This window comes from Vanellus vanellus (genome assembly GCF_965231255.1).
Source record: "Vanellus vanellus genome assembly, chromosome: 1".
Classification (NCBI taxonomy): Eukaryota; Metazoa; Chordata; class Aves; order Charadriiformes; family Charadriidae; genus Vanellus; species Vanellus vanellus.
Window position 1 is genome coordinate 68,802,560 of NC_138905.1, and position 24,052 is coordinate 68,826,611.

General features: G+C 38.0%; 1 protein-coding gene across 1 annotated transcript in view; it reads left to right on the top strand.

Annotated features, from left to right (window-relative positions):
• The window catches only part of ERC1 (ELKS/RAB6-interacting/CAST family member 1), a 291,534-nt gene that overhangs the window by 162,514 nt on the left and 104,968 nt on the right, over positions 1-24,052 (top strand). The window contains exon 13 of the mRNA XM_082488537.1: positions 12,651-12,782. Within this exon, the coding sequence (XP_082344663.1) occupies positions 12,651-12,782 (132 nt within the window). The remainder of the gene's footprint in view (positions 1-12,650; positions 12,783-24,052) is intronic.

Sequence of the window (24,052 nt, forward strand, 5' to 3'; positions counted from 1 at the left end):
TAAGCCTTGAGTGTTTCTAACACCAGTTTTCCCAATTTTCCATACAGAAATCTGATATCTGTATTTCTCCAAACAGCTGCATACAGACAAAGTATATAGTACTGGTGACCATTAAAAAAGTGTAAGTTTCTCTCTCCCATTTCTTAATTTTCTTGCAATTTTGGTGTTCTAACATTCTTACAGCGTGAGCTGTGAGCCATGAGCAAACTGGGAGGACAGCCCTGTCTCCTATTTTAGTAAAGCCATTTTTTCTGATGAATGTTTACAAGGTCTGAGTAACTTCATTGTTGCTCATGTGTGCAGTGTTGCATCCTGAAGCAGCAACAAAAATACTTCTGAAGAGAAAATGATTTGTCTTAGCAACTGATTTGTCTGTTGCTATGTGAATTGTTTGATTGTCTTACTAAAGAAGAGAGATGCAGGTTTTTTCTCCATCTGCAATAAAACATACGTTTCTGAATATCAGAATAAATATATGAGCTTGTTCTTAGGTTTGATATGACAGTTCTTATAGAGACAGAATCAGTCATTTCTACATAATTGATGTTTATGCCATTGAATTAATTGTTAAGGAATTACCTTCCTCTGTGTTTGACCAGAAGAGAGCACTCCTTACAGAATACTTGTTATTAACATTTACAGAAACTAAGCTTGAAGAGACTTGACATTTGGAATGGATAAGCGTATCCCTGGATAGACACTTAGCCATCTGCTCTATTTGTTTTCACTTTACGGTTTAGTTTACCATATGTTTATTATATTCAGGTTAGAAGTATTCACATCTTTAAAAAAGATGAACCATTTGACTCTGTCTTCTATATAATGTAAAAATGCTCTGCAGTTTTGAACAGACAGCTGGAAAAATTTCATGAAAGTCACTATTTACAACCAGCATTAGGCAGTCTCCCAATTATCCCAGTATTTCCTTAACTGCAAATTGAGATTTGTAGTGAGAGAAAGCCATTATATGGCTTGAGAGTTTTTAATAGAGGAAAGAGGACTCCCTACATTTCCTAACGTTTCTTTGTGATCCGTCAGGAATATTATTCTCCAGACACACTTTCACCCAGTCTTTTCTGCAGAAACATTAGGTGTCAGTGGAAGATGAAACCTGCTATTTGTACTCTCTTGCCTGTTTGGCAAAGAGCAGGGTTGGTACCCTTTATGATACGCCAGAAACTAAGTACAGTGAAGACCGGACAGCTGAATGTGTGCCAACAAACTTAACCACTAGATGTTTTTTGCAAGGATTTTTTTTTTTCCAAGATTAGTATCTGAGTTCAAACTCCTTTCCTAAAAACTGTCAGAGAGATTAATGTAACTGTTGACAACATGGTGTGGTTCCTGTGAGGAGGTCTCTCCTGAGAGTAGAAAACACTGAGAGCCAGATTTAAGCAAAACAATAAGAGTACATTCAAGGGGAAGAACAGCTCTCTTTTCGGTTTGGTGTCCTATTTCATGAGCCTGAGAAACGGCAATAAATTTGCATTTTTTTCCCTCCTCTGTTTTTTTTCCCTTCTCTCTCAGGCTTTTTTTTAATATTTGCTGTGTTGAAAATTGTTTCTAACTCATCTCTCCCCAAGAATAAAAATGCCCGATTGCTGCAGCTCATTTCAAGTCTCATTCTTTAATAAAATTGCCATTCTGCCTTATTCTTGTTTTGCCCAATAGAAAGGGAAAGGGGATGGCCTAAAACCAAACAGAATTAAGAATTTATTTTTTAAAAAATTAATACACATAGAATATTTTTTAGTTCTGTACCTGTGGCAACAAAAGTTTCAGCATATCCTTTTAAAAAATTCCGCTAATTGATTTCAAGTAGTAATGAACGTAATTCACTTCATTCTAATTCAGTATTATTCCTTAATCTTGCTTACAAAGCTGCTTAAAGTGCCATCACCCTTAAACTACTTTTTCTTCTATAGAAACAAGCCTGTTATACCTTTAATTAGCAGTTTCCCTATTAAATTTTCCTCTTTGTCTAAAATGTACACACTCAAAGATATCTCAGAACAACTGCTCTTACTGTGATGTGCAAATATTAGCTGGGATTGAGGCTTAGTCTGTAAATTGTGTATTCATAACTGACAGAAGGTTGTAAAATACTTAAAGTCAGCTTTTAGTATTTAGTCCTTTCAGCTGTTGAATTTTGTTTGAGGTACACTTAGATCTCAATGAAAGTGGTGGGAAAAACTAACTATATTGGTATCACTTAGGCTTTTACTGATGGTTAAAGGAGGATTATAGAATCATAGAACCATAGGGTTGGAAGGGACCTCTGGAGATCATCTAGTCCAACCCCCCTGCCAGAGCAGGGACACCTTAATTATCTCTGTAACACTCTAGAAAAGTCTATAATCAGTTAAAATTCATCAACAAATTCAGTTTAGGACATGGTGTTGGTTTTGTTGCTGATGTTTGAATTCTACCTAAGTCTTGATATCTTTGAGGTCATCTGATTTTTCCAAAGCAGGGCATGAAAAGCAAGGGCATAAAAGCTAAAGGTATTCAGTGTCCCAACAACAGTTATCCATGCTCTTCTAGTGCACAGCTTTCTTCTCCCTGCCAGTCACCACTGATGTACTTTTCTCTTCCTCTTTTTGAAGAACTGTTGAGTATTCCTAAACTGTATATGGTTTTTGCATTGTAAGTACATATGACTTTATGTCCCAGTGCTATGGAACAATTATTGCTTTATGCTGAGGTAATGTGTCTGGTTAAAAATGGCAAATGTAATATTTGCTGTAAATGAGTCTAAAGTTCTCTAAATTTCTGAATTGTATGTATTGATTTATTCAGGATATTTAAATGAAAGATAACCTATATAGCTCCACAAGTATCTCATAACTCTAACTCATGGATAAAATAGCAGATTAAATTCAGTATGAGTACATATTAATATATGTCAGGAGAAACAATCTTAAATATATGTGCTCAACAACGGGTTCTGATCTAGCTAGATTACCATATGTCAACATTCTTGGAATTAGAATAAATATTTTTATGAAGTATCATTGGTTAGCAGAACTATTAAAAGAAAACAATGTTGTGCAATATTAAAGTACAAAACAGAAAATACCACGATGCAGTGCATTCACCTCTTGAATAATGTGCAGTGATGTGGGCCATCCACCACAGAAAGCATATGGCAAAAGTAGAAAAGGAAGAAAGTAGTAAACATAAGGACGAGCTTCCGTTCAAACAAATATTAAATAAATTTAAACACTTGAACATGGAAAAGAAATGAGTGAAGACAGGAGCTAGGGAGTATTTTTTCCAGCTTTCAGGCTGAGAACAATAGATGATCATTTTGGAATCTTTAGGGCTAAAGGAAACAATAACTATTTTTCTCTTTCCTCTGAATTAGTTCAGGCTTTTATAGAAACAATTGGAATTTCATACAAGGAAGTGAGAATCTCTCAGAATGTGAAGAGTTTCCACTTTCTCATCCTTTTGGTTTTGATGCCAGTGAATTTAAATGGTAATTTTTGAGTGCTGTGGTGCCATGTTGCCTGTTCAAATATTATCAGTGTAACCGTGAAAATATACCAATAAGAAGCTTTTCTTTCCAAATACTTCATTTCAGTATTTTTAAACTCACGATTTTCTGATGATGTTAGTATCTAAAATTCCATTTCTTACCTTTTTCTTTTCAGTATTCTGTTCTTATCAGTCATATCTAATTGGTTTCCTGTTCTATATGTCTATCTGAATTGCCTGCTGCCACACAGCTAAGTCATTCCATCCTTCCTGACCCTTTCTTGATGAATTTTTAAAAATTTTCTGTTATTGTATCCAAGTCGTAAGAGTTTATTTCTTGTCTTCAAATGTATACTTACATTTTCAGATACAGTGGTAAAGCTGATCTGTGCATTTACTGGTAAAGGTATTGAGAAGAACAGAAACCAGTTTTTAATATTTTAAACAAAACATTTCCCTAAATTAATGTGTATATGTTTGGTTAGTAGCTGAATCCAGGTTGTACTGAGACAGATCTTGCAATCCTTGATGCATCTGGCTTCCAGGGGGTTTGGGGGTGGGTTGGGCTGTTCCCAGACATTGATAATTTAATTCTGACATGTGAAATTGCTTTGATGATCTCTAGTTTGAAGTTGGGGAGATAGGAGAAGGGTGAAAGTAATAATGTTTGAGTTTGCTTTTTTTTTTTATATTTAGTAAAATGAATAGCGGTTGGTATTACCATCTTACTCTAGATTGCTAGTCCTGTCCAGGAACTGATGGTTACTTTAAAGGAAGCGATTCCTAGCACAAGTACAATAGCTGCTCTACTATGATGAAAATCAAGAAAGGGGCATTATAGACTAAAATGAACTTCTGAGATGAAGGTGATTGCAGGAATTCCCTTTGAAATTGAGAGAGTGAGAGAGATTCAGTGGAATCAACTGCTGGGTAAAGATTTCCTCAGTGGTGGTGTATTACTCAAAATTTTTGTCATATGTTCAGCTGTGAGAAAGAGGGAAGACAAGAGAAGTGAACTTTTATAGCTGGCTATCTATGCGTGCCGCTTCTGCTGCTCTTTTTTGCTGAATGATTGAAAATGAGCAAAGAAAGGTAGGTCTTACAACTACTGTGATGTATTAGTACAACGATGACAGGACTGACATTGGCAAGGAGAATTCAGAGGAACAGGGCTGTATCAAGGGAATAATGTATGGGTTTGAGCTTCATATTAGTAGTGCAGTTAGTTAAAACTGCCACTGTTTTTTGCTGTAATCCCATACCAATTTAGGAGTCTTGAGTCATAGTATTGATTTATGTGTGAAGAAGAAAATTTTTACAGTAGCATTTCCCCAATTAGCCTCTAAAAAAAACCAAACCAAAACAACCCCAAAAATAACAAACAAACAAAAAGTCAACCAAAAAAAAACCCAACACCACAACACAGAACCCCATATCAATTACAGGTATCTATTGCTTTTGCTCACTTCAGAACATTTTCACAGCTGTATTGTCAGCCTTGGGTCTCATTCCAATAGTCTGTGCAGTGACCCACTGTGGTTAGATAGAAGCATAGTCCCCGTAGGTTTTAAAAAATACAAATGCGGTAATTTGCAACAGCTGAAGTGAAATGTTAAAGCTGTTGGCACCCTGCGTGAGCTGCTAAATGGTAAACCTGGTTGTTAGTATTGGCAAGGTACTTTAGTCTGTCTAGGTTGTTGCTAATGAGAAGGGCCTGTGCAAACCCAGTACAGCTAACGGATTGCTGCATTGGGAGCGCCAAGCTTAGAGTAACAGGAAAGAAGTGTCAAAAGCCTGGCAGCTCTCGGGAAGAGACGTTGCCAGTTTCTCGTAGGAATTATCTCTTCTGCCTTTCCCTTTTAGGCCTGTGTAATCGTGTCTATAACTGTTTGTCCTTTTCTTCTCCTTCTTCTCTGTCCTCTTTGAAGAAATGCATAAATAATACAGATCGCAATGGAATTCCTCTTCAGTAGCAGACAAAGGTATTGGAATTACAGAGCTTTATGATGGACGTAATTCAACTAGCATTGATTAGGATCCTTTCTTATCCTTACCGCAAGCTCTGTGTATTTCACATTGCTCCTGATCTTGAACAAAGCCGCTATATATTTTGGAAACACTTTTTGAAAGTAACACACCTGAGTGTGGTAACACAAATTATCTTGGAAGAAAAAAAAACGTCAATGGCTGGAATTGCTCACATGTTTTTGTAGACATAATATATACTGTTCAGAAACATTATACACTGGATGCAATGTATGCAAATCTATACAATATATTTGTAGCAGTTTTCCTGGCAATAATAGCAATATGCACAAGTTTTGTTAAGGACTTTACACATGTTCAAAAAATAGACAATGTGAAAAATTAAGCGTTTCTCTTCACTAAGTTTTCACTGAGATTTGTTTCTCCCCTTTCACTTCCCTTTCATTTAAATTAGATCCATTAACAGTGATGTATATGTATCTGTGTATTACCTGTTATGGTCCACCTTTAGAGTTGATATATTCCTTTTCCAATTTTCATGGGTTTGAGTGGTTTTTTTTCCATGTAAATATGTTTGAGGGACAAGTGCATGTATGTTTTTCCCTTAGAATTATACGTGTCACATATGGAACATCATTTAATCTTGATATACCTCGAAATTATTCATTTTAGTGATAACTATCATGCAGTGCTAATGACATTGTATAGCATTGTCATTTCTTTGGTATTTTCTTGCTGCTTCTTTATGACCTATATGTTTAAGAACAGAAATGAGTGTACATAGCTTCTGATGAATGAATTAGTTCTGTATTTATTTTCCTAGCATTTTTTTAGAGATATTTACCACTTCAGTCAGCTTCTATATAAGTAATCTTGATACCAGCATGTGTCCTATCATAAACTTGTCTTGATATTTTACAGACGTATTTTACTACCTGGGTAGGGCTTTTTCGTTCTTCCTTAGTGAGATAGGTAGCCATGAGGACTTTTTGCAGTGTACACCAGCTGCCTACCTATTTTAGTTCTTGTGCTTTTTTATTAACTTCTGTGGTTGAGCACGTTTAATGATTTTCTTTCAAGTGATTGTCCATACATGTAACATTTAAAGTGTGCATCCTTCCCACGTGCACAAGAGCAGCTATTTTTGTCAGCAGCATCATTTACAGCCCTGCATTCACTCTTGGGTGTCCTTCTGCTCTCCAGCAATGATACCCAAGGGACAATGCTGTCCAAACACCACTCCATTTTCTACCTTCCTATTTCAAAAGAGGAATTCTCTGGCCGTTTCTCATAAACTGTTGGCTTCTTCACGTGTTTTTCACTGTGCTAATTTTAATGCATTGGTTCAATTATATTTATCATTTCTGGAAATAATCTCTATCAATTTTGTCTTTTTACCATAGATACAATTTGGTTCTTTCTGCAACTGATGATCCACAAATACATGCATATTCTGGGTGTACATGTCTTCTCTTTTTCCATTGTGGTACTCTTAGGAGAATGTACTCATCACCTTCTGCTGTCCCTCGTGTTTGCAATGTTGCATAGGCAGGGCTATGGCCAGCGTTGTTGCACTTCCCTCTCAACCCCTAGTGGAATGAAAATCTTCTACTGCATTTTTTTCTCCTTTTGTCTCCTGTAGTTAGTTTTCTGCATTTATGCAACTTGTTGGGCCTGCATTCCAATCCTTGTGTCTTATTTGGCAGGTGCAATGTTTCAGATGTTGGTGTATGTTGTCCCAATCAGATAGTCATTGTGCATCTCAGGTCTGGTCTTGCCAAAGATGAGGAAACATTGGTCGAGGAGTTCCTGCTTGTCAGTTCCCGTCTCTTCAGCTCTCAGACTGTTCCTTTCTTTCAGGAACTCATTATAATTACATATGCCGTTGCTGTACTTATGGAAAAGCCCTCTTCAGCTCACTCTGGGTGACACAGGGGCTTCATACAAACCTAATACTTGGATATACCCAGCTTCTGCCTGGACAGACAGAGGTTTCCCCATCACAGATAACCCCCGATACATCAGTTCTTTGACCAGTTGAAGACATCAAGACAGCTGTATGCAACATTGATAATACTAGCATTAGCTTTTGTAGTTATTCTATAAACTCCACTGTTTGTTCGTGCCCAGCAAATGTATATAGTAGCAACTGTTTACATGGTAGTTTGCCTCTTTGTTACTTTACTTTTATTTTCAAAATCTTTAGTATTGAATCTATGTTTATTTGTGGTTTTTGTTTTTTTTTTTTTAATTGCCATCTTCTTCAGCAAATGGTAATGAATACAGAGAGAAAAACAAATCACCATGGACATCTGCTTCAGATGAGTTGCATAGGGACCCCAAACATTCTTCTTGAGCTAGATTCTGTGGTAACTACCATTTAGGTTATGCACCATGGTGTTCTGGCCTTCAGTGTTTATCCAATGTGCATTCTTGAAAACCCATTAAGTCAAAGTATTGTCTCATCATACCCACATCAGTAAGAGGTATTTCTCCATTTGAGTGACAATTTTGCGTGCTTTTCTTGTACAAAGACTTCTTCAAGTAGTTGATCAGCATGTGGAACCAGATGAAGGAGGTCCACCGTGCTTACTTGAGCTTTAAGGCCCTACGATTTTTTGCTTCTGAAATCACATGAAACTGTAATACCACCTTTTGGTACCCCAACACGTTGTATATTCCTTTAAAGCTTCAGTACCTTCTTAAAAAGGTCTGCAGGTTTTTACAGGTATTTTTCAGAGAAAAGCAGCAATTAATTAACGAATTGATTTATTTTCATTAGTTGTCCTCTGCTGAAGAGTGGCCTTCCGATTTTGGCACAGTTGGATTCAGCAGTGCAGCAGTTCAACCAATGCTGCAGAAACCCACCTTCTGTAATTTAGTGAGAGTCTTTTGGCATCTTTGATAGACTCCTGAGATGGCCAACCAGAAATCCTCTGTTAATGGGCTGACTACAGTAAAACCAATTTTTTCTCCTCACATTTGGTACTGGTTATGGCCAAAGACAGGAAGCAAAGGAACTTTACGGAAGAAACTTAATGAGATTCCAATTTTTGAAAGAAATGCATATTAATCAACCAGCATGCACTTTAGAGTTGCAGTTAATAGGCCCTCGTATTTTTAAACTGTGAAAATTTCCTAGCATTTCTAGATGGGCTGTCCCCAAATGTTGGCGAAGAATTTGTTTGATCAATAACTAAATGATAGTTTGTATACAGGAGGAAGCTTTAAGTAGTACTTGAGGCAGCTGACAGTCCTTGAGTTCCAAGGTTCTGCTTATCTAGTGGAAGGTCAGTTCACAAAGGGGGATTTTTCTTTCTGGGGAGAGTTTTATTTAATCTAGAATGGACTGAGATCATTATTATTAGCTTCTTTATCTAGATTATGGCTTCATGAGGAAATAAACAATAAGAAAGAGCTTGGAGGAAGAATGCAGGAATAAGTGCTTGAAACAATGTAATGATTTCACTGTTTAAGAAATAATTGGTTCCACATTCAAAACGTTTCCAGTACTGTGTTCTTCCCTTCTGGTCTATGAAAGCGCACAGGTAAAATGTGCTATTAGATTAATTTTGGGGTTACATGAAAATGATCTTCCCCTACCTAGGTGATTGGCTAGTCCTAGAAATATTTTTGACAGTTAAAAGAAGCATTTCATTGTCTTCTCAATCTGTTAACTAATCTTTCCAAAGAGTTGACTTGAGAAATCCATCTTAATTCCAATTCAAAGAGTGAAATTAGGCCATAAAGACCTGCATGAGTCTTGTTCAGGACACAGTTATGAAGAAGTTTGGCAGGATACCTCAGATTTAATTGAACCTCAATGCCTTGGTGGAAACGTATATCCTATTTCATGCACTTTCATAAAACTTCATGGCAGATTACACATCACATGAATGCAGGATAGAATAAATCGATACATCCTTTTAACATGCATCACTTGGACATCCTACCACTTCCTTCCTGAAGTGAAAGAAAAAGCCTAGAAATGTGCGTCAGTCACACCTTTTCCTTTCAGGCTTTCAGAGAGGCATGTATTGGAATGAGTTTCGCATACGAATCAGCTACAGGATCATAGTATGGGTAGCAAAAATTTTTATTGTGCCTGAACTCTTGGCACTCCCACAGTGTCGAATGGGTTTTTCATTTTCTTTCTGCTGCCACCGCTGAGCATAAAGGCAGAGCTATCTCCTCTGTCCTAGTTTAATTCCATCTCTGCCGTGGAATCTTGTGCATATGGGACTCAGGAGGAGAGGGAGGGAGGGCCATGGAGATATCTGTATAGGTAATACATATTGAAGAATCCAATTACTGTACAGGTAAGTAATATATTTTTTTTCTTTCTGAATAGTCATCTGTATAAGCTTCATGAAAGGAGACTGCCAATGTTTATCATTCTGCAATTTTATCCAAAATACAGGCAGATAAAATTGCCCTCAGTGTCACGTTCTAATGTATGTACGAAGCAACTCAAGCTGTACTCTAGTCCACTGCTTCAGAGGATCAATCCCTGCAGGAAAAAAGTTATAACTGTGTTTACAATTAACAGAAGTTTTTCTCGAGAGTTTAATTCCTATCACAATAAAGAATACTTCATGTAACTAAAAAGAGGAAAGCAACAGCACAGGTTGAAGGTCAGCATGAGCCTGTCATGTTTCAGAGTTTAGAGCAAAACAATTGGAAAAACATGCTGGTATGTTAAAAGGCAAATGCTGGCTTTATTTACTTTTTCTCTATTACTATGTTGTGTTTGAAACAGCAGCTTGTATTTTAAAAATGATAATTCAAATGCTAATCAATTAGTCATGACTCAAGGACCTAGAAACAAAATAATTATTTTAAAGTGTCTGGAGACTAGTGGAGGGGTATCTGGGTAAGCAACAATCTGCTACTCCTGCCAGGCATTAGTGTGGTTTTGTAAGGTGTAGTTCAACACTGGATTTTTTTAACTTCCAAACCTCTACCATATATGTAAAAGTTTGCATACTATTTTAGGAAAAGTAAGTATGTATGAATGCGAACTTTTCAAGTGCAGGTAACGTGGCACTGGCTTGATCAGTTTTGGTACCATCAATTGCTCTTCCTCCTGTCCCTCAAGAATTCATCTGTCTGAATAGAGCACTACGGTGTCAAGGTTAATACAGCATCAAATTCACCTCTTAAATGTTTGCCTGGGATGAAGAGTGGACATACCTTGTGTGTTAAAATGTTTTATTCTGCATTCTTATTTTAAAGCAGTTTCCATTTTACATGCAACTGTTCAAATGCACCATTCCCACTTCTGTTGCTTGAAATGGAGAGCCACACTTCCACACGTCCTTGGCTATCCATGAATCAATATATCAAGAAGTACAGTCGATATTTATTGTGCAATGCAGATAGGCAAGTAAATATTTTTCATGTCTCACACAGTTAATATTCTGTGCTGAGTTTTTTGTAAACTTGTTATTCACTTTTTGATGAGTCTTCAGGTCGGCTAATCATAACCATAAAGTAGTTTTGGAGGATATTATCAGTGTTTCGGAGAGATTCAAAAAGTATAAAAAATTGTTCTACAACGCTTATTTTTGAAATTAAGATCTCTCTGTTCGTTTCTTTAGAAATCAGCAATTACTTGCCCTGTGAATCCACTTTGGAAAGTAATCATCAGCAGAAAGCTCCTCTGCCTGCAGAGCCTAACAAATACTGTTGCCTGTGCTAGTGGTTGAATACTAGCCTTTCTCTGCACAAGGGCAGTGGTGACAGAGGTCTTGCACTGGTCTGATACAAAGCTTTGCATCTCTGTTGGAACACTCTCATTGAAAGCGACAGTTTTGAGACTGCCAGAAACGGTGTTCGTACAACAAGTATCCTTGGTGGTGTATCCCAAGTACTAGAAGGCAGGAATTAAGGACTAAGTCAGGTTCATTCTTTAAACTCCGATGACTAATGTTTTGCATTATGAAGGTTGCAAGGTCAAATTTTTTCCAAGTCAGTCAATTTTTTCCTTACTCTTTATATGGTGTGAAACACTTTCAGAGAACAGTGGAAAATTTCAGTCCTAAATACAAAAGAACAGAAGACAAGGGGGTAAATGTGACAGAAAGCAAAATGCAAAAAACAAAGGGAAACATTTTTGATTCTTCCACTGCTGCTGAGATGGCTCAAAAGCCCATGTGGTAATTTAAATGTGCATTAGTACGTCATCCAAACCCTATGATCGAAACCGATCTGCGAGACAAGAAATGCAGGAATCGTCCATCAAGCTGCTCATTTCTGATGGATTTGTTAAGCAAACATGGTCCAAGTCCATATATACCTGTCAGGACAGCCTGCTTTGCAGTCTTTTATCCAAGTTGCTACAGCAGAAGCGGGATATACACATTTATTTTCCTAGCAATATTAAAGTAAGGAGGCTCTCCTTTACAAATAAAAATACCATTAATTTTGTATATCATTTTTCTAAGTTATGCTGACTGTATAAACCAATGAAACAGTGTATTTTCTGAGGAGCAATATGATTTTCTTCAATGGTATTTGAATATATGTGGGACATCTGAACTTGCAACTGTGAAGATGCTTTTAATCGAAGAATAAATTTTAAGGAAGTCTTGATACTTGGATGTCTAAGATTTAACAGCCCAGATGAACCCTTCATAATTCCTAGAGAGTTTTTGATGACAAACTTCCTTAAAGGCTTAATCTGAACAATGGAAAGCCCTGTTGGGTTAATGTTTGCTTTTCTCCCTCTTAACCCAGAAAGTGCAAATTCCACACTGCAGCGCTATGTTTCCCTTCTTACCGTGCCTGCTGGTGAATGTGTGAGCAAATGGGCAATGCTGAATGCCTGCTACCTTCCCACCAATTCTGGCCTCTGTGCTTCTTTGGAACTGCTTACTAATCTTTATTTACCAACAACCCTTGCTTATCTATGCTGTATAATCTGACAGCACTGTGGTATGTCCAACATGGAAGGCAAGCACTCTTGCTTTGAGATCCTGCTTTGCTAGCTTTCTTCTTCTCTTTGCTGCAATCTTCCTCCTACTCTTGCATCACTTCATCTTTCTTTCTTTTGTGTGAAGATAATTTGCCTGCAATTGCACCTTGGGAGGGAGAAACACGTTTTGCTTGGCATAAAACTTGGTTGATTAAAAGGCTTTAGTTCCAAACAAGTCATCTTCACCTAGTCTCCCGTCATTTTCCAGGACAATCTACGTAAAAAGGATGATCGGATTGAAGAATTGGAAGAGGCGCTCAGAGAAAGTGTTCAGATAACTGCAGAGCGGGAAATGGTGCTAGCACAAGAGGAGTCAGCCAGGATCAATGCTGAGAAACAGGTCTGCAATCTTATAAAGTCACTGGTAGTCCTCTTAGGAAAGTAACCAGACAGTAAAGTTCTGTTTTCCCTGCTTTACTGTGAAACACAGCTGGTTTTGTTTGATGATCCTTTATCTCTGTTCCAACATTAGGTAACAGAACTCATAAAGTCTGCAAAGCCTTCATGATAAGTTGTATTTCATAGGTAAGATTTTCTTGAAATTAAAAAGAAATACAAGGTATCCTGAGCTTTAAAATACTATTTGACGTAGTAACTCTTCTGATCTGTCTTGCCTGTCAAAGCTATCTTCCTATGTGTAAGCATACTTAGGTTCACTGTATTGTTCATTGAATGTAAAAAAGATGACTTTTATTAGTGTAGTTGTGTTTATGGACCACAGTCTTGTTGCACTTGCGAAACAACTGGATAAAGAGACAAATCCCTTGGCTTGAGCCAAGCACACACAAAGAAAATACGCACTTGTGTGTTGAAGCCCCAAGTGTAAATTTTTATGCATGAATTGATGCTGTGCCACTGACGAGATACTCTGAAGAATCATGTATGTGCCTGATTTTAACTCACGTAAGTAATCATCAAGAAAACATACCATAAGTAGTGAACAAAATTTCATGAGATTTTGCTAAAGCTTTTGAAGCAGAAGCTGCAGCTGGCATTCTTACTGTGCTTTTTGTGAGCCTCTTCAGTTTTTTCTGCTGTTCTTACTTGACTGTAATTAGCAAACGAGCATTTGGTGAGCTGCATTGCAACGGCACGATCTCTTTCTTTTTGTTATTTAAATAAAAAAAGTTCTGACTAACTGCACTTTAAAACATTTTAAGAGGTTTTTTTCCAACATGTTTTCTTATATCACATACTTTACCTAAAAAGAAGATATAAATATCTTAGTGATAACCCAAGTTTTCAGGAAGAAAGCAATTGTTTCTCTTTACACTGCTGTCAAGCTCAGCTGTTTGCTGATAGACGTATTGAGGATAGTTCTGGTTGCTGTACCCTAAGATCCTAGACAGTGCTACGGAATTCGCTTTCAAGAATGCCTTCTTTACAAACTTCTTGTAGCCTTTTAAAAACATTGCATGAAATAAAAATATTAACTAGGTAGTGAATACCACATCAAAGATCAGATCCCCTTGAAAGGAAAACATGTATCTCACAAAGGTGCGGGTTCTACGCTGAGACACAAAAGTAAACAAAATAGTATGTGATTAGATGCCTAGGATGTCATAATGTTTTAATTTCTTTGTTGCAAGACACGGTGACCATTTTTGTACTCGTTGAGCATCTAGAACTTACCCTTTTGTGATGTCTGTGCTTGAAATGCAGAACAAGATGCATAAGGCTTAGTGAATTTTTTGAGACAAGGTTTTGAAGAAGGTAGAGTATGTTAATTTTGTAGGGGTATCTGAAGTCAGGGAAGTAAGCACAAAGGTGAATGTTTACAATTTTTTTGTGCACATAATGTAGGCTTGTATTAGGGGATGATCACAGGTCATCTCAGTATTGGAAGTGAAAAGTGAGTAGAGTACAGGTTGCAAAGGATGAGTAGCTTACCTTTGATTCGCTAGCAAAGAGGCATGCTAGTAGCGTTAATGTGATCAAAGCTACAGACAAGGAGATTACTGCACAAATCGGCACAACCCGCACAAGAAGAGTTTTGCATAGATCCAGACACAGAAGAAATACAACCAAAGAACTTCAGTTATACAGATGCAATCTGTAGCTCTGAGGAGAAGGATCTGGGGGTCGTGGTAGACAGTAAATTATCCATGAGCAAGCAATGTGCCCTCGTTGCCAAGAAGGCCAATGGAATCCTGGGCTGCATAGGGAAAAGTGTGGCCAGTAGGTCGAGGGAGGTCATTCTCCCCCTCTACTCTGCACTGGTGAGGCCACAACTGGAATACTGTGTCTGGTTTTGGGCTCCCCAGTTCAAGAGGGACAGGGAACTGCTGGAGCGAGTCCAGCGAAGAGCAACTAAGATGATTGAGGGATTGGAGCGTCTCCCTTATGAGGAAAGGCTGAGAGAGCTGGGACTCTAGCCTGGGGAAGAGAAGGCTGAGGGGAGGGGAGACCTTATTACTGCGTACAAGTATCTAAAAGGTGGGCTGAAGGAGGATGGAGTCAGGCTCTTTTTTAGTGGTTCCCAGTGACAGGACGAGGGGCAATGGGCACAAGTTGGAACATAGGAAGTTCTGTTCAAATACATGGAAAAACTTCTTTACGGTGAGGGTGACAGAGCACTGGCACAGGCTGCCCAGGGAGGTTGTGGAGTCCCCTTCTCTGGAGATTTTCAAGACGCGCCTGGATGCAGTCCTGAGTAATGTGCTCTGGGCAATCCTGCTTTAGCAGGGGAGTTGGACTAGGTGATCTCTAGAGGTCCCTTCCAACTCTGAAAATTCCATGATTCCGTGATTCCGTAATCAGAAAAGTCTTATGTTAGAGATATTCCATAAAAGAAATTCTGCAAGTTTTTAAACATAATCTTTTAAAGGAGGTTTGAGTCCAAGATACTATCAAGATTAACAAAAATACAAAAGTTCTGTCCTAGATGAAAAGAAATGAAGTACTGAGGAAGATGTCAGTCACAGGAAGGAAGGGAGGACACCTTTGTAGCCTACTGAGCATGAGCGCCTCATAGATGTCTGTCCTCCATGAGCTGCTAGCAGCAGGTTTATTCTGGAGAGGACAAGAGCTGAGTCTGGGTTAGTAAAATAGGGAACTGTTATCATAGAACTGAAGTTTTATTTATATCCAAGGCATCCTCAAACAAGAACACGGAAAGAGAATAGTGCTTTGGGAATATGCACAAACTTCATGTTTGGCGGTAAGGAGGCTTTTTAAAAGAATTCACCAGCAAAGCCTGATGAGAGGCACACAATGAAATCAGATGGTCAGAGCTTGGTGAAAAAGGGAAGTAACTGGTGGATAGAGAATTGGAATTGGGTGGACAATCTGAAAGATGAGGCAAGCCAGGGAAATGTGCAACCTGAGGGTCAATAAGCCATATATACAATATGGTGTGCAACAGCATCATGAAGAAGAAATTAATTTGGATGTCGTACTGTGTACAGAAGTCAGGAGGAGAAAGAAGGATGGATTGAAAGCAGCAGGATCGGAAGAAGGAAAAGTCAATGTCTTTACCGTCACTGATTGACAGCAGTGTCTTACGCCAACAGAAGAACTAAACTCCCAGCTCTGACCAATTACAGTTTTTTTAAATACAACTAACAAGATGTCACAAAGGAAAAGCAACCGGAGTGTCTTGTTCTAGTCAGTGCTGGGGGAGCTGCTGCGCCTCATTTTTTCCAACAGGATTTTGTTTCGGTATCAATTAAATAGAGTCAAGTAATAGAGTGATGGCAAGTAGCTGTTTATCCAAGCTGAGGAGGAGACTTCCCTTCAAATGTTTTTCAGTTCATATTCCTTCAATTACTTCAAAAGAATGCCGTGTTTGTTTTATTATGTTCTGTGGAGGTTCCTTGTAGAATTGTGAAAGACACCCTTAGATAGCTTTAGAGTTTTAAAATGCAAGGCCCTGTTTTCTATACAATGTTAATGGCAAATCCTTTGATTTTTGCAAACGATAATAGATTAGGATCATTCTTAGACCAAGTATAAGTGTTATGTGTGATTTTAAAAATGTTATTGTTTGTCCAAACTGATTATAATTTGCTTTTTAATTGCATGCTTTTTCTTTCCTCTCTTCTGTTTATCTTGTTTTCTACCATTCTGCCACTTCACTGCCTGTCTGAAGCTGTTTAATGAATCAGTGCATGAGGTCATCCATTTTGGCTTTAAGTGGTTCAAGGTATGAGGACATCTCATTTGTGTGTACCTCTGCCCCCGTATTCAGTGTTGGTTTTGTAGCCCTGTTTCATGTAATCCTACCCTCCATCATCTCATGATATATGGTTTCCTGCTATTTTACAGACTTCAGATTTGAATTACAGTGTCCATGAAGCTACTTGGGATTTCATGGGTCTCAGATAACAGTTTCAGATTAAAATCTTACTCTCTTTAATCCAGTGTTTGAAAACATCCTGGCAGTGTGTATTAACTGTGGCAGTGAGTTAACTCTGTTAATACACAATCCATATATGGCAAGATGTCTCGCTTTCTGTTTATTTCAGGATCTTAGACCTGTTCTTTATTTCATCTATCACAAAAATAGAATCAAGCATTTCCTGCTGGGAGCAGCGCACCCATTGGATTGGGCATAGTTTTACTGACCTTACTGTTCTGTATAACAGAAACCTTGCCATACAGAAAGCAGATGAGGGAGTCTTACGTAGATATAAAGACTTGAAAGTTTTCCAAATTCTTTCTTTCTAACATATTCACCTGGTTTTGTTGGTGCACCTGCTGAATCTTGTATGTAAATATTACTGTAAATTCTTTACAGCTGTGGGGTTAGGTGCAAATGCGGCTGATCGCACTAGTTCAGCCCTCTAGGCTGAAGGTCAGAAGGCGTATGGAGACTTCTTTTTAAGTATTCTCCATAAGGCTGTGAAAGTAGGATTTCTCGGATAAACACTTCTACTATGAAGTTCTTTCTATTAGAGATGGCAAAAACAAATGTGGATCCAGGCACTTTTTCTGAATTAACCAAATCTGAGTTTACTTTAGTAAAGCTATTGTTACATTCCTCAAAAAAAAAAAAAAAAAAAGGAAATAAATATAAGTTTCTCCCTGCTCAAAAATGCAGTGGTTGTTTTACTTCCCTAGGAAATACTGCTGGAGGTCATCTTTGACAAAAGGGCCTGTCTTGCTCACAAACTTTCTTCTGCTGTCCTGGTGCATCTTACCATCCCTTCTCCTGCAGCAGGAGGTCATCTTCTATATCAGCTTAGTCATAATCAGCACCATTCCCACAACAATGCTGGAAATGTGTTTCGCTCTTCATAAAAGAGTAAGGCCCTTTTTGTGAAACAAAGTGAAGCAGAAGTTTAGGTTCTGTGATTCAGTGTCAATAATAAATAGTGTCAGGTCCTTGGCTCAAGGAGCACAATACTAGAATAACTTGCGTTATGAGCCTTCATTATTGGAGGGTATCGTTCACAAATGTGTACTGACCAAAGATACTTACACCCTCTCTTTCTTCGCTCACTTTCATCCTCATACTTCAGTGCATGTCCCTTCAGTTTTCCCAGCCTGGGTCTTTCTGGGGCCATGTTGTCAAATAGAGCAGTGACCTAATTCATTATAGGAATTATCTTATTTTTTGAAGGAATTTTTTGCTGATCTTGTTCATGGATCCCCATGCAGAACCTGAGGCACGTATGAGGAGGCATTGAACTGTGGGGGTAGGACTGACAAATGGAGTCAGGAATTGCTTAGTATTATTACTAAAATTATTTTTACAAGAAGCTTTTACTGTGGCCTTTACAACAGGCTGCTATTTCTACAAGTGAGATGGTGCACTGCCTGACCACAACATATGTTTCTCTATCTTATTTTATTTACCTCAAATTTGAAAAGCAGTATGGTTTAGAATTTTAAATAGTATTTCTGCTGATAGTAGTGTGTTCTGTTCTCTCGTGAATATCAACTCTTGCTTAAATGCACTCTCACTCTATATAATATCAGCTAATATCTAACTCCTTACCCTAAAATGTTATGGCAAATAAATGCATGACACACTGGCCATTATCTGTTCATTCCTTCCTCCCTTAAGTAGTTACTTAAACTGAAATTTCTGAGGTACCGGTCTGATCTTGACACCTTCCATCAACTTTTTTTGAAATTATGGTTCACAGTGGGAAATTTTAAATGAGGTGAAGTATATAGACCTATAAATAGCTATATCCGTGTTCAGGCACTGTATCTTTTTATCCTACACATGTCAGGTTTGTCAGCTTTGCCTTTTGAGGAAGAAAAAAAAAAAGTATTTTCTTATGATAATTCCTTCCTGCCACTATATTTATAAGTTACTTCAGGAGGATTTAATATTCTTTCAGGCACATATTGCATGTAAAATATGTTGATAAAAAGATGCCTGAAATTCTCTATCAGATGTGCCTACATCAAAATTCATGTCTGTTTGTTAAGGAAAAATAAATATGAAATCAGTTAATAACTCAGCTAGAGCCTCCTTCACAGTTCTTTCCTTTTTCCCTGTCTCTTGTACCAGGATTTCCCTATTGTAAGTACAAGGTCTGCAGAGGTTTGAATACAGAGTACAGCCTCCAAGAGCCTTTTCTTTTACCTGTAAGTTACTACACAGAAAGTCTAGCCAACCAAGTCCATCATACCACCATTCTGGTCCCTTTTTAACTTTCTAACATATATTACTTAGACTACCTTTTCTTGTAAGAATAGAAACTACATTTACAATGGAATTATTATATATTGGACTCTAACCTATCAAGTGTCTTCTAAAAATGCAAAATAAAATAAAACACATACCCTTTTTGCTGAGCATTGTTAGTGAAATAGACCTAAAATATTTTCTAAAATGTGTTGAGTGTTGGAATTATCTCACAGCACAAATTCTGACATATTAAGTTACTTTCTACAGATCCCTATAACAGAAAATATAAAGTGGAATTTCTCATGAACCACTTACCTCTAGGTGAATTCTGAGCACTGTACAAATGTTAGAATTCTGACTGCTCTGTAACAGATGCCGGAAAATTTGCTTTTAATTAATGTTTTTTTGTCTCTTCCTCTGTATTTCCTAATGAGAAGTTTGAAAAACTTATATTTTAATTTCTTTTACTGATATAAATTGTTTTAAGAGCTTTTTAACTCGCTTGTCAGCCTGAAGTTTTTGCCATCATTTTTTAAGACATACATTTTTTTTATTCTTTTCCTTTGGTTAGAGAAAGCATTTTGGCTAGGTAAAGTTGACTGTGCACTGTGTCTTTGTCAGTGTTTGCAGTCATTTTTAGAAGCACTGCTTCTCTCTAAGGTTACTTCTTCTCCCCTGGTATTTAAATGGATTATATAGCCTCTTTCTTTAAGAATACCCAGATTTGTATTGAGTCATACTCCTTACATGGGAAGGGTGATTCAGTACGTCAGGGATAACATGTAGGTCCTTCCATATTAAGTAACGTACCTTCTAAGACATGTAACAGAGTGGAATTTTTATTCTTTTCCTTCTTAGGTGTGTTCATCTGTGCCTGGCTGGGGGCTTGGGAAATTTTTTTTTGCCTCCGGTAGAAAAGAATGAATAGGGAAAAAAAATGGTGAACAGAAAAATCACACTCAGACTTTGGGACAGAGATATTTTGCTAACATTGTAGGGGAAAAAGCTTCTAAATATTTTGTTTAATTTCTTGCACTCCTAGGACATTATGCCTTTTATTATAGTCAAGTATTCTAGACAAAGCTCTATCCTGCCATCCTTCTACCTGTTATATTATTTCCTCAAGTTTCTACCTCTATTTTATTTGTCGTGGCTCAAGAGAAAATCAAAGTCTTGAGTTTCCTTCAAGTCTGGTTTGAAGGAGAAAGCCATGAAGATTTGGTTACATTAATGCTTGCTTGGAATTGTGAGGACCCAACCAAATACTTGTGTTAATATTTGTTTAAAGCTTCTGCTTTTCTCATTTGGAATTTCTTTGCCATTTTCCAGTTGGGTTATTTAACTGTGATCTTAGATGCAAGTGTGATACCCTGATACATGATTAAAGTACTAGAAAAGTTCATTAGACTTGTACATTAGATTCATACATTTAAAAATATATATTCTTTTTCTGATATAATTGATTTTTCCCCCAAATCCGTGAAGTGCAAGAAAAGAAATTGTATTCCTTTCTGGACCATTCTTCTATACAGAGAAACACAGAAGAGTGACATACTCGAGGCTCATTAAATTGAGGATGCCGCTCCTTTTTTAAATGTTTCCTACTCACCCAAAAGCTTCCAGACTTTGTGTCACGGTTTAACCCCAGCCAGCAACTAGGACCATGCAGCTGCTCACTCACTCCCTGACTTGGGATGGGGGAGAGAATCAGAAGAGTAAAAGTGAGAAAAAACTTGTGGGTTGAGATAAAGACCATTTAATAGGTAAAGCAAAAGCCGTGTACACAAGCAAAGCAAAACAAGGAATTCATTTGCTGGCAGGCGGGTGTTCAGCCATGTCCAGGAAAGCACGGCTCCATCATGCATAATGATTACTTGGGAAGACGAACACCATAACTCTGAATGTCCCCCCCTTCCTTCTTCTTCCCCCCAGCTTTAGATGCTGAGCATAATACCATATGGTATGGAGTATCCCTTTGGTCAGTTAGGGTCATCTGTCCCGGCTGTGTCTTCTCCCAACTTTTTGTGCAGTGTGAGGATCAGAAAAGGCCTTGAATGCCTACCAACAACCAAAACCATTAACATACTATCAACAGTATTTCTCATCCCAAATCCAAAACATAACACTATACCAGCTGCTAGCAATAAAGTCAACTCCATCCCAGCCAAAACCATGACACTTTGCTGTACTCCTGTTTACCATCAGATTCCTTCAAACCCTTCACTGAATTTCAGCCTGAGTGCAGTTGGCTCAGTATGGTGAGATTACTTCATTATTGTGTCTAGGTTCTGCTATTCTGCTGTTTGCTGTTACCTACAATGCTAAAGATTTGCTTCCACAGGTTAGTAGAGGTGGAAACTTTCTTGAGCTTACCAATGAGCCTGTACTTCTTCAGTTAGACACACGTTCAGCCTTCATGGGGCAATGCATGTGCTTTCACATAATAACTGTGCTTTTGGGTATTTATGTTCGTGACCCTTAATGTCTTCTCGGAAAAGCGTGTTCAAGTTGTATGTGGAATTAGCATACCCTTTTTTTCACTACTTGTAGTGTCAATGCATCATGCCAGAATTTTTCTCTTTGGAAAATTGATCTGTGCTATATAAATTGACAATCTATGCTATGCTCTGTAGCACAGCATTAAATATTTACTTTGAATATTATTCAGTTATGTCTAAACTGTCTGCCACAGTGACATATCCTAGTTAACCTGAACCTGTCTCAAATGCAGCAAAATGGGGAAATTAGCGTGGTCTACAGAAGGCTTATAAAAAACCTGCTGAAATCCTTGGGCAATTAGTCTCAGCTGACAGGCTTCCTTTGGCCCAATTGCTAGTGCTACCTTAGCAGCAATCACAGGGTAGATGTACCTTAAGAAATATTAAGTTGTTTCGAAGATGTCCGTGTTTAGAGTTGTGGCCGGAGTATCATGAACTAACCATAGTTCTAGAGATTTTCTTTGGATGTAACAAATTGTGCTAAGTGAGTGTGTGCAAAACTGTGCTAAATTCTAGTCTCTCTGTCCCTGTAGAGCTTTTTAAATGGTGATCAAAATCCAGGGTTTTAGCAAGATTGTTATCCCTTGAATTGTTTGTTATCCCTTGAGGCAGTGATTGCTGCTGTGTTCCCAAGGGGCTGGAAAGATTCATTGCTAGCCACAGAAGATAAACACAAGACAGTTTCCTAAGACTGTACATTATGTAAAATAAAACAGGACAGCTTCCCTTGGTATCGCTGCAAGGGTTAAAAAACATCATGAGAATATTATGTTGGATAATGGTTCCACTTGAGGGAAATGCAGAAATAAAATTGTATCTCGTTATAGTCTTCAGATACCAGAGACTACAACAGGTTCCTGTCCTCAACAGAAATCAGAATTCAGTTTTTAACTTATTTTTTCCAGGCCTGACTCAAATATTTTGTATGTGTTAAGCAGAGACAATTATTGCTTCCTTCTCAAGAGCTCTTGTCCCAGCAGTAGGCCATTGCTTATTTATATGGCTTATGGCCCTCATTTAGAAGATACAACTGTCAAAGCTACCTCCAAACATCCTAACAAGACACAGCTGTGACTTATTCAGTCCTGAAGTCTGGCAACTCTGGAGCTTTCTCTTTTCCAAACATCTGTGAATTTTGATTCCTCCTCCTTCATACGAGAGCTCAGTGCTTGCAGACTATGAGCAAAAAGCAGTCTGGATTGATACTCAGGTAATGTAGTCCTTGACAAAGTCTCCTGTATTTCTGTTTCTGTGGGTTCTGCAGGAGTACTGTGGTAATGTCATATATCTGATCAGTCTAATATTAGTGCTCTTCATTGCCTAGAGCCATCAGTGGAGACAGTAAGGAGCAACACAGAGCATTAACTCCTGTTCATTATCAGATCCTTTTTTTATAATGAATGTATTTGTTGAGGGACCAGTTCATGGAAGCAGGAGACATCAGCTGTCTAAGTATCTCACTTTCACAGCGATAAGAAAATTTGCATTCAACTACGATATCCTGCAGCTTTTCAGACCATAGTCTTTTGTTCTCTCTCTATCTCCTTTGTCCACCTACAGGCATATGCATGCTCATGCGCTGGTGATGAATAAGGGGGCTTGGATTGGAGCTAGAGCTCCAATCTGCGTGGTGGGGCAGAGCCATTCTGCGTTATACCCTTCAGCTGTCAGTGTGGCAGAGCTTTCAGCTGTTCTCCTAGTTGAGGGCTGTCCTTACCTTACAAACCAGAAATCACATTTTAATTTTGTTGGGGGGTGGGGGACGTGTGGATTTTTTTTGTTACTGCTTACTTATTTCTCTCATTTTCCTCTGATATTTTTAGCTCTCAAAAGGCTATGTCTAACAGCTTTCCCAATATCTATAAGAATTTGAAAGTTGTTCCCTTAATTCAGAGTAGCCAAGAATTTAGTTAAGTGTCTTGGATATAGTCTTTAAGAGTACCTAAAGCCACCCCACTGCTTTAACGAAAATGGGGCTATGATGAAACCATAATTCATTTCCCTCTTATTTTGTGTAAAGGTTTATTAGCTTGTGATTTAAGCAAACCATCTGGTCCTGCTGGCAATCCACATTATGTCAGACTCAGTGCTTTCTCCCTGTAATATGTTACTTGAGGCAGTTAAATTACATACTTAAGTCGCAAGTCTGGCTCGTGCTTTTTCCATGTCTTAACATCTGTTCTGGGAAAATTTTCTGAGATCCAAACAAGTTTGCATGGAGCCAGAACTCTTGTCTTTGTCTTTCTTTTCATGTCTAGTTTTTTCCCTTTCTTCTGTCCTGCAGTCTGATCAGTTCGAGTAAGTAAAAGATAATGCAGAAATTTGCAGTCCTTTCATCATTTCAGTAACATACAGTCAAATGAAAAATAGTTTAAAAGCTCAAGAGCTGAAAAAGGAGAGAGTCCTCTGAGAGAATTGCACTTTATGGGAAATGTTAATTATTTTTTTCAGCCCTTGTAGTGTTCTTACTACTGACTTGTAATTGCAAGACTTTTTGTTTTGCTGGCCTAATTCATTCTGGGCAAA